Source organism: Carcharodon carcharias, chromosome 23 (assembly GCF_017639515.1).
Source record: "Carcharodon carcharias isolate sCarCar2 chromosome 23, sCarCar2.pri, whole genome shotgun sequence".
NCBI lineage: Eukaryota > Metazoa > Chordata > Chondrichthyes > Lamniformes > Lamnidae > Carcharodon > Carcharodon carcharias.
Window position 1 is genome coordinate 12,489,763 of NC_054489.1, and position 16,801 is coordinate 12,506,563.

The following is a 16,801-nucleotide window of genomic DNA, read 5'->3' on the forward strand; positions in this document are numbered from 1 at the left end:
TGTGCCCTGTACACCAAGGTCTAGGTCATTAATATATATCAGGAAAAGCAAGAGTCCCAATACAGACCCCTGGGGAACTCCACTACAAACCTTCCTCCAGCCCAAAAAAACGTCCATTAATCACTACACTTTGTTTCCTATCACTCAGTCAGTTTCATATCCACGTTGCTATTTTCTTTTGATTCCACGAGCTCTACCTTTGCTCACAAGTCTGTTAGGCAGCATTGTATCAAATGTCTTTTGGAAGTCCATGTACTCCAAAGCAACAGCATTGCCCTCAACAACCCTCTTGCTTACCTCTTCAAAAAGCTCCAGCAAGTTAGTTAAACACAATTTTCCCTTAACAAATCCATGCTGACTTTCCTTAATTAACCCGCATTTGTACATGTGATTATTAATATCCCAAATTGTTATTTTTAGAAGTATCCTCACCACTGAAGTTAACCTGACTGGCCTGTAGTTGCTGGGTTTATCTTTACACCCTTTTTTGAACAAGAGTGTAACATTTGCAATTCCCCAGTCCTCTGGCACCAGCCCGGAATCTAAGGAGGATTAGAAAATTATGGCCAGTGCCTTTGCAATTTCCACGTTCACTTCCCTCAGTATCCTTGGATGCATTTCATCCATTCTTGGTGCTTAGATAGATCGTCTATCTAATACCTCATCCGTAACAATTCTAAGTCATTGTAGCATATTAATTACCTCCTTTTACACCGTGGCTTGGGTAGCATTTTCTTCCTTGGTAAAGGCAGATGCAAAATATTCATTTAATACCTCAGCTATTCTTCCTGCCTCCATATGTAAATCCCCTCTTTGGGTCTTAATCAGCCCTATTCCTTGTTTTGCCACCCTTTTACTATTTGATATTTGGCTATAGAATACTTTGAGATTTTATCCGCTGCCAGTCTCTTCTCATTCTCTCTCTTTGCTTCTCTTATTTCCCTTCTGAAACTTCTATATTCAACCTGGTTCTCCATTTTATTTTCCACTTGACATTTGTCATACGCACGCTTTTTTGGCTTCATTTTAATCTCCATCCATTTTGTCATAGTGGGAGCTCTGGATTTATTAGTCCTCCCTTTCCCCTTCAAAGGAATACATGTTAACTGCGCCCAAACTCTCTCTTCTTTGAAGGTAGCCCATCGTTCAGCTGCCATTTTTCTTGCCAAACTTCGATTCCAACTTAATTCGGCCCAAATTCATTATTACCCGACTGAAGTTGGATTTCCCCAAGTTAATTATTCTTACTCTGGATTGTTCTTTCTCCTATTCCATAGCCAATCTAAACCTTATGATACAATGATCACTGTCCTCTAAATGTTCTCCTACTGACACTTGATCCAGTTGACCCACCTCATTCCCAAGAACCAGGTCTAGCAGTGCCTCCCTTCTCATTGGATTTGAAACATATTGCTGTAGAAAACTTTCCTACACACATGCTAGAACCTCTGCCCCTCTCTGCCCTTTACATTACTACTATCCTAGTCTATGTTCAGATAAGTAAAATTCCCCTTTATTGCTACTCTATAACTCCTGTACCTCTAATTTCTCTGCAAATTTATTCTGCTACATCCTTTTCACTTGTTGCTGGCCTGTGGACAACAGCGAACAATGTAATTGTACCTTTTCTGTTCCTTAGTTTTGGCCAAATAGATTCTGTCCTCGAACCTTCTAGGACATCCTTTTTCTCCGGCACTACAATGCTCTCCTTAATCAATACCATCGCCCCTCCCCATTTCTTCCTTTCAGATCTTACCTGAACACCTTGGGTGGAATAATACCGGAGGGGTGAATGGTGCACCCCGCCAGAAACAACATTGGCGTGGAGCTGACACGGTCCACGCTGACCCGCTCCGCAGCAATAAAGCGCTCATCAATGAGGGCCAAGTGGTACTTCTGCCCTTCATTTGGGCAGAAGTTCATCCCTCTGGAACTGACGGCCAATCTGATTGGTTGGCAGCTCCCTCAGTCTCAGCAGCACCAGGAAGGTGACAGTGGCAGCTGCTGGGATTCCAGGTGAGAGGTGGGGCCCAAGGCCTAGGATCCTCAGAGCAGGTAAGTCAAGGGTCTCAGCCCAGGAGGACTAGGGGAATTTTGGGGGGGGAAGAAAGAGGGAGGGGGAGGGGGGGAAGAGAGGGGGAGGGGGAGGGGGGGAAAGAAAGAGAGGGAGGGGGGGAAAGAGAGGGAGGGGGGGAAAGAGAGGGAGGGGGGGAAAGAGAGGGAGGGGGGGAAGAGAGGGAGGGGGGGAAGAGAGGGAGGGGGGGAAGAGAGGGAGGGGGGGGAAGAGAGGGAGGGGGGGGAAGAGAGGGAGGGGGGGGAAGAGAGGGAGGGGGGGGAAGAGAGGGAGGGGGGGAAAGAGAGGGAGGGGGGGAAAGAGAGGGAGGGGGGGAAAGAGAGGGAGGGGGGGAAAGAGAGGGAGGGGGGAGAGAGAGGGAGGGGGGAGAGAGAGGGAGGGGGAGAGAGAGGGAAGGGGGAGAGAGAGGGAAGGGGGAGAGAGAGGGAAGGGGGAGAGAGAGGGAAGGGGGAGAGGGAGGGAAGGGGGAGAGGGAGGGGGAGGGGGAGAGGGAGGGGGAGGGGGAGAGGGGACACGTGGGAGGGGAGATGGGATACGGTGGGGGAGATGGGATACGGGGGGGAGATGGGATACGGGGGGGAGATGGGAGAGAGGGGTTGGGGGGAAAGAGAGGGGACGGGGGAGAGAGAGGGGACGGGGGAGAGAGAGGGGACGGGGGAGAGAGAGGGGACGGGGGAGAGAGAGGGGACGGGGGGGAGAGAGAGGGGACGGGGGGGGAGAGAGGGGACGGGGGGCAGAGAGGGGACGGGGGGCAGAGAGGGGACGGGGGGCAGAGAGGGGACGGGGGAGAGAGAGGGGACGGGGGAGAGAGAGGGGACGGGGGAGAGAGAGGGGACGGGGGAGAGAGAGGGGACGGGGGGGAGAGAGGGGACGGGGGAGAGAGAGGGGACGGGGGGGGGGAGAGAGGGGACGGGGGGCAGAGAGGGGACGGGGGAGAGAGAGGGGACGGGGGGGAGAGAGGGGACGGGGGGAGAGAGAGGGGACGGGGGGGAGAGAGGGGACGGGGGGGGAGAGAGGGGACGGGGGAGAGAGAGGGGACGGGGGGCAGAGAGGGGACGGGGGGAGAGAGAGGGGACGGGGGGGGAGAGGGGACGGGGGGGGAGAGAGGGGACGGGGGGCAGAGAGGGGACGGGGGGCAGAGAGGGGACGGGGGAGAGAGAGGGGACGGGGGAGAGAGAGGGGACGGGGGGGGAGAGAGGGGACGGGGGGCAGAGAGGGGACGGGGGGGGAGAGAGGGGACGGGGGGGAGAGAGGGGACGGGGGAGAGAGAGGGGACGGGGGAGAGAGAGGGGACGGGGGGGAGAGAGGGGACAGGGGGGAGAGAGGGGACAGGGGGGAGAGAGGGGACGGGGGGGAGAGAGAGGACGGGGGGGGGGGAGAGGACGGTGGGGGGAGAGGGGACGGTGGGGGGAGAGGGGAGAAGGGACGGGGGAACGGGGGAGAAGGGACAGGGGAAGGGGGGGAGGGAGGGGTGGGGGGAGGGGGGAACGGGCAGGGTGAGGGGGAGAGGGTATGGGACGGGACGGGAGGGGAGATGAGGAGTGGGTTTAAGGGAGGAAGTGGGAAGGAAAGATGAGGGCATTCACTCTAAGGGGAGCCACCCCATGATCGGCAATGCCCAGTCCCTGAAGAACACCCCCACCCCCCCCACTCCACCAAACCTTCTCCCCGCTCTTTAACCATTTCAGGTGAAAAATTGGGCTTCCCACTCCCATCCTGCTGCCCACAGCAAACCTTTATGGTATGGACAGCATATTATCACGGTCAACTGGTTTGATAACAAGCCTAATTGACCCTTTAACTGTTGATTTAAATGTGGCAGGCGGGCTGCCAATTTCAGCAGCCGCCTGCCTCCCATATAATGGGGTTGAGCTCAGGGGCGGGCAGGGAAGGTGGTGGGATGAGTGCCTATCGCATTTTACGTGCTCCCACCCCCACGGAAAACACGCTCACCAGGGACACGTAAAATGCAGCCCCTTATATCCAGTAATATTTAAAACCCAGCCTGCCCGTCTTTGAGCCAGGTCTCTGTTATAGCCACATCACACGCCAATTTACACCTGTAACTCACCAATCCTATTTACCACACATTCACATACACGCACATTTACCCTCGTGTAGACTTTACTACTTTCTCCTTTACTCTGACCCCACGTAATAACTTACTAATCCCTACTCTAGTGCCAGCTATCTCTCAGTATTGTGCACCTCGGGTATTTCCTCCTGGTTCCCATTCCTCTGCCAAGTTAATTTACACCTTCCCCAAAAGCACTAGCAAGTCACCCTGCAAGGAATTCAGTCCCAGCTCCGTTTAGGTGCAATCTGCCTGGTTGTACAGGTCCCATCTCCCCCAGAGCTGGTCCCAATGTATCAAGAATCTAAAGCCCTGCCTCCTGTCCCACCTTTCCAGCCAGGCATTCATTGGCTTTATCCTCCTATTCTTCTAATCATTTGCACGTGGCACTGGGAGTAATGCAGAGATTACTACTCTTGAGGGCCTGCTTGCTAATTTCCTACCCAGTTCCCTAAATTCTGACTGCAAGATCACATCCCTCTTTCTAGCATCGTCGCTTGTACCAAGTTGGGCCACAACTGCTGGCTGTTCACCCTCCTCCCTCCGGGTGCTCTGCAGCCGCTCAGTTACATCCCTGACCCTGGCAAGCAAGGCAACACACCTTCCCAGATTCACGTCTGCAGCCGCAGAAACACCCTTAACTATCAAATTGCCCATCACTATTGGTCTTCCTTGTGCTCCCCCCTGTACAGCTGAGACACCTGTGGTTCCATGGACTTGGCACCAATTCCTATACAAAACACAGGGACTTGACTTTAATTTGATGGTGATCAGAATCAACATCCTTTTCCATTATGCAAATTAATTGTGCGTTGCTACATGCTGTCAGTCTTGCTCTATTTTTCCTCTCCCGAAGGTGTTGACGCTTAGTTACTCTCTGCCAGAGATTCTCCAATGCCTTTTCCAAGAGACCATTTCTCGCATCACATCCAGTCTTCATCTGAAGCACCAAGTTGGCACACTTTTCAGGAGTCACTGGAAAGCAGTCAGGACCAGGAACCATGACTCTCTGCCCCCACATCTCTAATTCAGGAACATGGAGGGCAGTTTGCTTCCAACTGTTGCTAACCCTGACATTAAAGCTGACCTTTCAGGTTTATGCAGCTCAGTATCTAACTGCTAAAATTTTTATTCACTCATGTGGGCATCACTGGCTAGGGCAGCATTTATTGCCCATCCCTAATTGCCCTTGTTCAGAGGGTATTTAAGTGTCACGGGTCTGGAGTCACACATAGGCCAGACCAGGTAAGGATGACAGATTTCCTTTTCTAAAGGACATTAGTGAATCAGACGAGTTTTTACAACAACCAACAATGGTTTCATAGTCATCATTATACTTTAATTGCCATGCAGGATTCGAACCCAGGTCCCCAGAGCATTACCTGGGGTCTCTGGATTACTAGTCCAGCGATAATACCACTATGCCATCGTCTTCCCCATCTGCTTTAGCCTCCTATTTTTATACTCCAAACCCCCTTAAGCGTCAATCATAGCTCACATGCTAGCACTTTCACCCGACAGTGAACAAGATAAGGAACTCAATGTAAAGAATCACAGGGATGAGCCGATGCTTTGTTGCTCTATATGACCAGGTGATGGGAGGGGTCAACGCATTGCACTGCCACTCCCATGTAGAATGGTCAGTTCTGAAACACTATGCAACTAGCAGGAAACACAAAGGCGGACAGTAAAAGCTTTGCGAGGACAACTGTGGGACCATTACAGGTGGAGACAGGAGGATTCATACTGAAGAATAGGGAAGTGGCAGAGAAAAACAATGGGCTAACTCTTACCTATGTTGGGCCGGCGCAGAGCCGATGGCTGCTTGCGATTGGCTGCACGCTGCCATTTTTCATCGGCAGGCCAATTAAGGCCCGCCCAGCGTAACGCGCGGCTGGTGGTGCTCAGCGCTCCCTGTGCGGGCGGGGCGGGGGGGGGGGGAGTCGGGACCTGCGCTCTTTCTCACATGCATGCAAAACAGCGCAACAATCTCCCTGAGGCACGGCGCTGTCTTGGCGGGGGGGGGGGGGGGGGGGGGGGGGGTTAAGTTGATAATAAAACTTGTTAATAAAGGAAGTAAACAATTATTTAAACACGTCCCATCATGTGACAGTGTCATATGAACTGGGACATGTTTGTACGTTTTGCAAAGTTTGTTTAATTATTTTATAAAACCTTCAGGAAACCTCATTCCGCCCATGGAGCGCTTGAGCTCTTCGCCTGCCCGTCAACTTTAAGGTTGGATGGGCAGCGCTGTTGACAAAGTCAATTACTTTTTTAATGGCCTTAATAGGTCTTTGACAGTTTGGAGGGTGTGCAGCCACCTCCAGCATGTGCCCGCTGAACGCAATATCGAAACGACGCGCTATGATGTCGGGACGCACCCCCAATGTCATCTCGCATCATTTTACACATGTTGGGCCCACCCCCCACACGCCAACGGCAATATTCTGGCCAATAACTTTATGTCTGTCTTCACGATACAGAGAAACTCCCAGAGATACTAGGGAACCAAGGGACTTGTGAAAATGAGGAGCTGAAAGAAATTAGTATTAATAAAAAGGTAGTGCTCAAAAAATTAATTGGATTGAAGGTTGATAAATCCCCTGGACCAGGTGAGCTTCATCCCAAAGAGTGTTGAAGGAGGTGGCTAAAGAGAAAGTGGATGCATTGGTGGTTATCTTTCAAAATTCTATAGATTCTGGAAAGGTTCCTGCAGACTGGAAAGCAGCAAGTATTTGGGACTAGGGGAGGGAGGGAGAGAGAAAGCGGAGAACTACAGACCTGTTAATTTGACATCAGTAGTTGGGAAAATAGTAGATTCCACTCTAAAGGATGTGTTGGCATTTTATTCATTTATGGGATGTGGGCACCGCTGGCTAGGCCAGCATTTATTGCCCATCCCTAATTGCCCTTGAGAAGGTTGTGGTGAGCTGCCTTCTTGACCCACTGCAGTCCCCCTAATTCCCATTGACTCCAGTTTTGATAGGGCTCCTTAATGCCATACTTGTTCAAATGCTGCACTGAAGTCAAGGGCAGTCACTCCCACCTCACCTTGGGGGTTCTGCTCTTTTGTCCTGTTTGAACCAAGGCTGTATTGAGGTCGTGAGGTGAATGACCCTGGCAGAACCCAAACTGAGTGTCAGTGAACAGGTTATTGCTAAGCAAGTGCCGCTTGATAGCACTGTTGATAATCCCTTCCATTACTTTACTGATGATCGAGAGTAGACTGATGGGGGCAGTAATTGGCTGGGTTTGACCTGCTTTTTGTCTACAGGACATACCTGGGCAATTTTCCACATTGCTGGGTAAATGTCATTGTTGTAGCTGTACTGGAACAGCTTGGCTAGAGCACAAGTCTTCAGTACTACTGCTGGAATATTGCAGGGCCCATAGCCTTTGTAGTATCCAGTGCCTTCAGCTGTTTCTTGATACCATGTGGAGTGAATCGAATTGGCTGAAGACTGGCATCTGTGATGCTGGAGACCCCCAAAGGAGGTCGAGATGGATCATCCATTCGGACATCCAATCTTCTGGCTGAAGGCTGTTGCAAATGCTTCAGCTTTATCTTTTGCACAGATGTGCTGGGCTCCTCCATCCATGTTGAGGGTGAGGATATTTGTGGAGCCTCCTGCTCCATTGAGTTGTTTAACTGTCCACTACCGTTCACGACTGGATGAGGCAGGACTGCAGAGCTTAAATTTGATCTGTCGGTTGTGGAAACGCTTAGCTCTGTCTATCTCTTGCTGATTATGCTGTAGTAGTCTGTGTTATAGCTTCACCAGGTTGGCAGTTCATTTTTAGGTATGCTGCTCCTGTCACGCCCTCCTGCACTCTTCATTGAATCAGTGTTGATCCCCTGGCTTGATGGTAATGGTAAAGTGGGGGATATGCCGGGCCACGAGGTTACAGGTTATGGTTGAGTACAATTCTGCTGCTGCTGATGGCCCACAGCACCTCATGGATGCCCAGCCTTGAGCTGCTAGATCTGTTTGAAATCTATCCCATCTAGCATGGTGGTAGTGGCACACAACACGATGGAGGGTAGTCTCAATGTGAAGACGAGACTTTGTCTCCACAAGGACTGTGCAGTGGTCACTGCTATTAATAGTGTTATGGACAGATGCATCTGCAGCAGGCATGCTGATGAGGATATGGTCAAGTATGTTTTTCCCTCTTGTTGGTTCCCTCACCACCTGCCGCAGACCCAGTCTAGTAGCTATGTCCTTTAGGACCTGGCCAGCTCAGTCTTTGGTGGTGCTACTGAGCCACTCTTGATGATGGACACTGAAGTCCCCCACCCAGAGTACATTCTGTGCCCTTGCTACCCTTAGTGCCTCCTCCAAGCAGTGTTCACCATGGAGGAACATTGATTGATCAGCTGAAAGGGGGCAGTACACAGTAATCAGCAGGAGGTTTCCTTGCCCATGTTTGACCTGATGCCATGAGAATTCATGGGGGCCGGAGTTGACGTTGAGGACTCCCAGGGCAACTCCCCCCCCACGACTGTATACAGGATATATCCAGGGACGGTGATGGTGGTGTCTGGGACATTGTCTGTAAGGTATGATTCCATGAGGACGACTATGTCAGGCTGTTGCTCTCCCAATTTTGGCACTAATCCCCAGGTGTGAGTAAGGAGGACTTTGCAGGGTCGACAGGGCTGAGTTTGTCGTTGTCGTTTCTGGTGCTTAGGTCGATGGCGAGTGGTCCGTCCAGTTTCATTCCTTTTTACTGATTTTTTAGCGGTTTGATATAACCGCTAGGCCATTTCAGTGGGTATTTAAGAGTCAACTACATTACTGCGGATGGGTCACATGTAGGCCAGACCAGGTAAGGATGGCAGATTTCCTTCCCTAAAGGACATTAATGAACCAGATAGGTTTTTATGACAATCAACTACAGTTTCATGGTCATCATTAGACTTATCCATTTTTTAAAAATTGAATTTAAATTCCACCCTTCGAACCCAAGTCCCCAGAGCATTACCCTGAGTCTCTGGATTACCAGTCCTGTGATGATAACCCTACACCACTGTCTCCTCTCAACTGGGCACTTGGAAAATAATGATATGATTGGGCAGAGACAATATGGATTGATTTATGAAAGGGAAATCATGCTCGACAAACCTGGTGGAGCTTTTTGAGAATGTTACCTGCAGCACAGATTAAGGAGAATCAGTGGATGTGGTGCATTTGCATTTTCAGAAGGCTTTTGATAGGATCCCACACAGGAAGTTAGTAAACAAAATTAGAGCACATGGGATTGGGGTAATCTGCTGATGTGGATTGAGAATTGTTTAACAGACAGAAAACAGAGCAGAAATAAACAAGTCATTCTCAGGATGGCAGGCTGTGACTATGGGGATACCGGTACCGCAAGGACCATAGCTGTTCACAATCTATTTCAATCTATAATTGCTGATGACACAAAACTAGGTGGGAATCTGAGTTGGGAGGAGGATGCAAGGAGGCTTCAATGGGATTTGGACAGGCGAAGTGAGTGGGCGAGAACTTAGCCAATAGAATACAATGTGAACAAATGTGAAGTTACCCTTTTTAATAGAAAAAAAAACTGAAAGGAAGAGTATTTCTTAAATGAAGAGGGGTTGGGAAATGTTGATGTTCAAAGGGTCCTGAATATCCTTGTTCATGAGTCACTAAAAACTAGCATGCAGGTGCAGCAAGCAATTAGGAAGGCAAATAGTATGTTGGTCTTCATCACAAGGGACGAGTACAGGAGTAAAGATGTCTTGCATCTTGTACACACCTGGAGTATTGTGTACAGATTTGGCCTCCTTATCTAGGAGGAATACTTGCCAACGAGGGAGTGCAACAGAGGCTCACCAGGTTAATCTCTTGGATGGCAGGGTTGTCTTATGAGGAGAGATTGCGGGAACTGCTCTGAAGAAGAGTCACATGGACTCAAAATATTAACTCTTGTTTCCCTCTCCGCAGACGCAAGACAGATTTCTGGATATAATAACAATAAGGGGTATGGGGATAGTGGGGAGAAATGGCAGAGAGGTGGATGATCAGCCAGGATCTGTTTGAATGGAGGAGCAGGCTGAATGGCCTATTCCTGCTCCTACGTTCCTAACTTATACTTCTTACAAGAAAAAGAATTAAACCTCACGGGAAAGGAGAGGACCATAGGATGTAGGAAATAGGAGCAGGAACAGGCCATTCGACCTTTCAAGCCTGCTCCGCATTCATCCAGATCATAGCTGATCTTCTACCTCAAAGCCACACTCCTGCACAATCCCATATCCTTCCAGTTAAATATGCTTTAAAAAAAATCCAGTCCTGTGCATAAGGCCAATGTCAATTGTTGGAACAGTAAAGGAAAATGACAAGTTAGCACTGCTCAGTTGGGTTTGTCATCTGGCTGCCAGTTTAACTGATAACACTGTTGTTTTAAAAGATTATATTAATTTCCCAAAGGATGTTCACAATCAATTGTTAAATACAAGATTTCTTTCTCTTACAGACAAGCTATCCTACACACTATTGGGACTTAAGCACAAAAATCTAGGCTGACACCCCAGTACAGAGGGCTGCACTGTCAGAGGTGGTTTTCAGATGAGATTTAAAACCAAGACTCCATTTGCCCTCTCAGGCGGGTGTAAAAGATCCCAAAACACCATTTCAAAGAAAAGTAAAAGCAAATCCCCAGCGTTCCAACCAATATTTATCCCTCATCCAACATCATAAAATTGATTATCTAATCATCATCAGATTACTGTTTGTGGGATCTTGCTCTGCACAAATTGGCTGCCATATTTCCTAGACTACAACAGTGACTACACTTCAAAAGAACTTCATCGGTTGTAAATAGCTTTGGGATGCCCTGTGTTGTGAAAGGTGCTAAATAAATGCAAGTCTTTCTTCTGCTACTGCGTTGTGGGGAAACCCAGTTTAGAAAGCTTGCCTTTTCCATTCTTCACCTCCAGAACACAGGGAGACCTAATCCTCCCTCATTCCTGCAGCAACTTTCCGGTAGAAGAAAACTAACACCTATATAGCAATTTTCACGGCCTCAAGACATCTCAAGCCTCTTCGCAGCCAATGAGTTACTTTTAAAATCTAGCCACTGTTGCAATGTAGGTGAACACAGGGGCTGGTTTAGCATGTAGCAAGGTCCTGCAAACAGCAGTGACCAGTTAATTTGTCCAAATGTGTGAAGCAAGCTAGGGGCACTGGTTAAGGAATCTTCCACAAAATATCGTCATGATGTCTTTTATTCATTTATGGGATGTGGGCATCGCTGGCTAGGCCAGCATTTATTGCCCATCCTTAATTGTCCTTGAGAAGGTGGTGGTGAGCTGCCTTCTTGAACCGCTGCAGTCCACCTGCCCTGGCAGACCAGGCCTCAGTTTAATACCCCATTGTAAAGAAAGCACCTCCAACAATGTAGGACTCCCTCTGTACTGCACTCAAGTGTTAGTCTAGATTATGAACTCAAATTCTGGAGTGGGGTCGAACCTCATTGACTCAATGAGGGAGGAAGTCCTACATTGTTGAAGGTGCTTTCTTTAAACCCGTAACCTTCTGACTCAGAAGCAACAGTGCTACCATTGTATCACATGGCTGACATTATGGTCACATTCCTCTGTAAAAAATGTTTTACAGAAAACAATCTAATAGGTTGACACTCTAGGGAGTTGCACATTACAGCAAGGAGCATAAAGCACCCATTGTGTGAGATCATATTGAGAAGACCATTCCTTTCAAATTCTAACATGCAGATTGAAATCAAACTGAGAGTCATTGTCCCACAAGCGTTTGTATGAAATTCGTTCAGTTGTTATTTCAATGAAAGCCATTTAAAAAAAAAAAAATAAAATAAGTAGATTAGTTCAAGAAATAGCTGAGGAATCTCATAAGGACATGTTTGCAAGCTTGTTCCTAATATCACACAGGGCGAATTCACTCCCACAATGTCTTGGAAACAATGCAATGTCATGAACTTAATTTATTCAAAAGACAGCAGGACATGACTCAGGACATTTGAAATAGATGAGTCAAGTTAGATTTACAATGATTTTAAATAAGAGACCGAAACTAAAAAAAGACCAATGCAACATCACTCCAGCTCTTGCAGCTTTTCACTTCAAACTTCACTTTCTGTTCTGAGCTGCTTATTTTTAAACTTAAGCTCTATGCAAGTAAGTTCTATACAAGATCAGTAACCAACAAAGAAAACAAGTGAATTTCCCCAATTTTCCTCCCTCTTCTCAAGACACAGCTTGAAATGGAATGACTCTAGAGACTTGAATAAAACATCCAAGGTGACACGCCAGTGCAGTATTGAGAGAGTGCTGCACTGTTGGAGGTGCTGCCTGTCAGGTGAGATATTAAACCGAGGCCTAGTCATCCTTTTTAGATGGGTACGAAAGACCATATGGGACTATTCGAAGGTGAGCAGGGGAAAGGCTCCCTGGTGTCCTGGCCAATATTTAACCCCCAACCAAGACTGGTTCCTGCAAAAAGAGACTGAGCAAATTGGACTTACATTCTTTGGAGTTTAGAAGAACGAGAAGTGATCTCATTGAAACACACGAGATTCTGAAGGGGCTTGACAGGGTAGACATGGAAAGAGTGTTCCTCCTAGCTGGGGAAATCGAGAGCATGGGGGCACAGTCTCAGGATAAGGGGCCAATTATTTAGGACGGAGAGGAGGAGAAGTTTCTTCGCTCAGAGGGTTGTGAATCTTTGGAATTCTCTACCCCAGAGGGCTGTGGTTGCTCCATTGTTGAGCATATTTAAGTCTGAGACAGATGGATTTTTGCTCTTCCAGGAAATCAACTCCACTTTCCCACCCATGGAGTTGCTTCCCCATGATCGTATCCAAAGGCGAAGCAGGCTCGAGGGGCCATACTGTCTACTCCTGCTCCTATTTCTAATGCACTTATCACTAAAGGAGAAACTTGGTAATTTTCACATTGTTGTTGGTCCTGCTGCAATTTTCTGTGCACAAAATGGTCGCTGTATTCCCCGCATTACAACTGTTAATGCACTTCAAAAGTATTTCGCTGTGAAGCTTTTTGCAACATCCAGAGGTCTTGAAAGGCGCTACATAAATGCAAATCTTTATTTTACTTTTATAATTGTATCCCCAAATCGTTAATCTTAGAATCATAGAAAAATTATAGCACAAGCAGGAGGCCATTCTGACCATCATACCCAAATCAATATGAGGTCCTCAACTGCAGCAGTCTATTGTAATCCTACTTCCCTGTATCTTTTTATATTCTTCCATTCAACCACACAAGAAAACTTGTCTTCATATGACATAGATCTTTATTGCTGAATATTGCTAAAGGGACATGTTACCGAAGTTTTTCGTTTTACACTCATTAGGACAAATGCAAGAATGCCAAATTTCAAACAATCACAACAATTTATACTACAGGAGAAAAGGATGCTGATTGGTTGGCAAGTCAACTTAGATTGGCCAAGGCATCTACTGTTAGACTTGAATCTGTGATTGGGCAGCACTTGCTGAAAAATCCTGAGTGTGCCAATAGCTACACTAACAACCAATTTAAGATAATCAGTCAAGCTTGTAACGTGGCTCATTCACACTCGCTAGAAGTGACATACGTTCATATGTTGGGACCCGCTCTATGCAAACAAAAAGAATAAGTTCAAGCCTTGCACCTTTTTTGAGACTGGGGAGCCTACAGTTCCCTGTTGCTTTCTCAATGGCACGTCTTGGCCAGCGTCCACTTGCCAACCAATCAGAAGCCTTTTTTCCTGTAGAGTAAACTGTTGTGATCATTTGAAATTTTGAGATTCTTGCATTTGTCCTGATGAGTGCAAGATGAAAAGCTTCACAACAGGTCTCTCTTTTCAGCAATATTCAAGTTCTGTACTACCAAGCAACTGTAACTATACCAAGTTGGAGCTGGAATATTGAATGATTTTTCTCTACTCCACAGTCCTAGGATCCCGAGGCTAAATGTATTGTCCTGACGACTGACATTAGCTAAGCTAGCACAAACTTGGAATACCTCTGACTGACTACAATGGGCAGTTCATTCACAACTAAGCTATTGAGAGAACTGCAAGAAAGGGAAAGTTCAGAGACAAAAGACCATCTTGCTCTACTTTCAACACAAATATGAAGGTCTAGCATAAATTGGGTACGTCTACACTGACTTACAAAACTGTGTGCTAAAACTGTTCTCAAAGTGAGAGAATATTGGGCTTATACATTCCATAAGACCTTCAGGGACGCTTCCAATCAGAGTAGAGTGGTCTACAATCTTTATTTCATGCAAGTGACCCACCTATCAAACACATTACCTTGGTCTCATCCTTTGCGAAGCTTTGGGTGCACCATATCTTAGAGGAGCGTTTTTCCTTTTTTGGTTTGTCAGCAAGGAAACCCTGGGGCAATTTGAAAAGCAAATATTTAAAAAGATGGATGTAGCAGATTGCTATTACCACAGCTGCTTTTTAAATTCAAACCATACTCAGGTTGGGAACCCCATTAAACATTAACTTTTGGGAACTGTGCTAGATTACAACACAAATTGCTCATTTTAAATGATTATACAATGCTGGACCAAAGCTCTCCTACTTTTTTTAAAAAAAAGTCCTAGCAAGAACATTCAAACAAAGCCCGACACAGACAAAATTCCCAAAATACGTTGTCTTTTTAAAAATAAAGTTCCCTTTTGATTTCCACACCTGTCTCCGCTCTGTCTTCTTTCCTTAAGACAGTGACTCCCGTACTGTGGTGTTGTGTTGTTTTACAGACGGGAGCCACTCTCTGGTTTTTTGCTGTTATTCATGGGGAAGCCCCGCACAATGAACACAAAATCACACAAGCACTTCCAGGTTAGGGGCTGCTCTCCAGCGTTCAGGAGCCAGGGAACCCACCAATTACTCCACCCCACCCCCCCAACCCAGGGGCGTCACGGCCAGTTGTGGCAATGCACTGCTGCTGTGGCAGATCGGGGTGGGGGAGATTCAACAGGGCAGAGGGGCCTTCCTGGTCTGGAAGACTCAGTGCTCAATCCTGGAGGGTCAGGGATTGAGATTCTCAGAGCCGTGGAAACACTGCACCAATTACACCATTTCCCTCCGAAGTTGCTGCCACTCTTCGGCTGAAGTTATAGCAGACAAGCGGGAGATCCGCTGTCAAAATTCACCCCCATTGACTTTACGATAAACTTCCATTGTCTATGTCTATCTTTCCTGTTTTACTGCATGCAAATTGCACAGCCATGAAGAACAAATGGCCGCCTCCTGTGCTGCATACTTCTTTAAAACCATTTGATACAACTCATGGTTTCTTATACACAAAGGAGTTTGGCCTCATCTAGTAAATACAGCAAAATTGACTATTTAGAAGAACGTCCCTCAGATCTGCATTCAAACTATACCCATACTAACAAAAGGTTCCTCTCTCTCTCTCTCTCTCTGAGATAGAGCCAAGTAATACATTTCTCCAAACGAGAAGTGCTCCCTTGATGATAAATTAATTGTAATTGGAGCACAGGATTCCAAAACAAGCTACCTGTTTTTAATTTCAACGCAATCAATTCCAATTTTTTCAAACAATTACCCAGTTAAAATCCCATGTTTCTGATTTAAATAATTTATAGCCATAACAAACCTGAATTCAACACTGAAGTGAGTCGTTGCACCTTCAGATTTAGTACCAACTGCCTCGTCATGAGCTCTATTCATGTTTCGTGTGAATCCGATTTCCTCATATTGGTTTTGTAATGTGGCCACAAACTTTCCTTTTAAACGTCACTTCTCATTTGCTTGGGTTCCTTTCTATCAACCTTTGATTTTTATAACTTCCTTTTCTCCTTCATTCCCAATGTCACTGACTCTTGCCGAAACACTGATTCACAGGCACTGGCAGATCTCTGCTCTATCAACTGAGTGACCATTCCTCTTACATGGAGTTTCAGCAGGCTATCTGACTACAACAGGCATTTCAGTTCCATCCAGCCCTGTTTTTGTCAAATGTCTGAATGCACAAACCTTCCAGAAGGGATCGCTAGAGAGCGATTAGAAGGGGAATCTCTGGCTAACTTCGCTCTTTTGCCTAGGGGCACCCAGGGGAAATTAACACACTTTTGTAAGAACATATGAAATAGGAGCAGAAATAAGCATGAACCTGCTCTGCCATTCAGTAAGATCATGACTGGCTCCTGCAATTGTTGAGATCAGCTAACTCGGTACAGACTGGGACCGAGCACCTCCTTGTCTTTATGGTCTAGTACGATACAAGACAGAGCACTTTGAGTTGGATCAGGGGAAGAGCTGTGAGACACTTAATCTCATGGCACATCTTTAAGCCTCTAACTGATTGGACAGCATTTTTCTTGCACTGAAAACACCAAATGCAGAAGGCAGTGAAATTTATTGCTTGCACATTTTAACTTTTAAGTAATGGCTGCATGTGAACACCAACTCCATTCTTGTGCATTCTTGCTCAGTTATTGGAGTCAAACTGTCTGATATTTAACTTTCTGTTTCTTCTATCTGATTTTTTAAAATCATAATGCCATACTCCCAAGAGTCAAACCCATCTCTTGTAGTCTGTAAATCCGTTGATTGGCAAACTATCCAAAGTGAGGAGGTGCAAGAAAGGGAAAACACACACACACACACAGACACACACAG

At 46.9% G+C, this 16,801-nt stretch overlaps 1 protein-coding gene across 5 annotated transcripts in view; it reads right to left on the reverse strand.

Moving 5' to 3' along the window:
• Window positions 1-16,801, reverse strand: part of osbpl7 (oxysterol binding protein-like 7) — a 106,270-nt gene that overhangs the window by 43,339 nt on the left and 46,130 nt on the right. For 4 of the 5 annotated variants that reach the window (XM_041173331.1, XM_041173330.1, XM_041173333.1 and 1 more), the window contains exon 9: window positions 14,459-14,542. The exons of the other annotated variant lie outside the window; for it this stretch is intronic. In XM_041173331.1, the coding sequence (XP_041029265.1) occupies window positions 14,459-14,542 (84 nt within the window). The remainder of the gene's footprint in view (window positions 1-14,458; window positions 14,543-16,801) is intronic. 5 annotated transcript variants of the gene reach the window in all.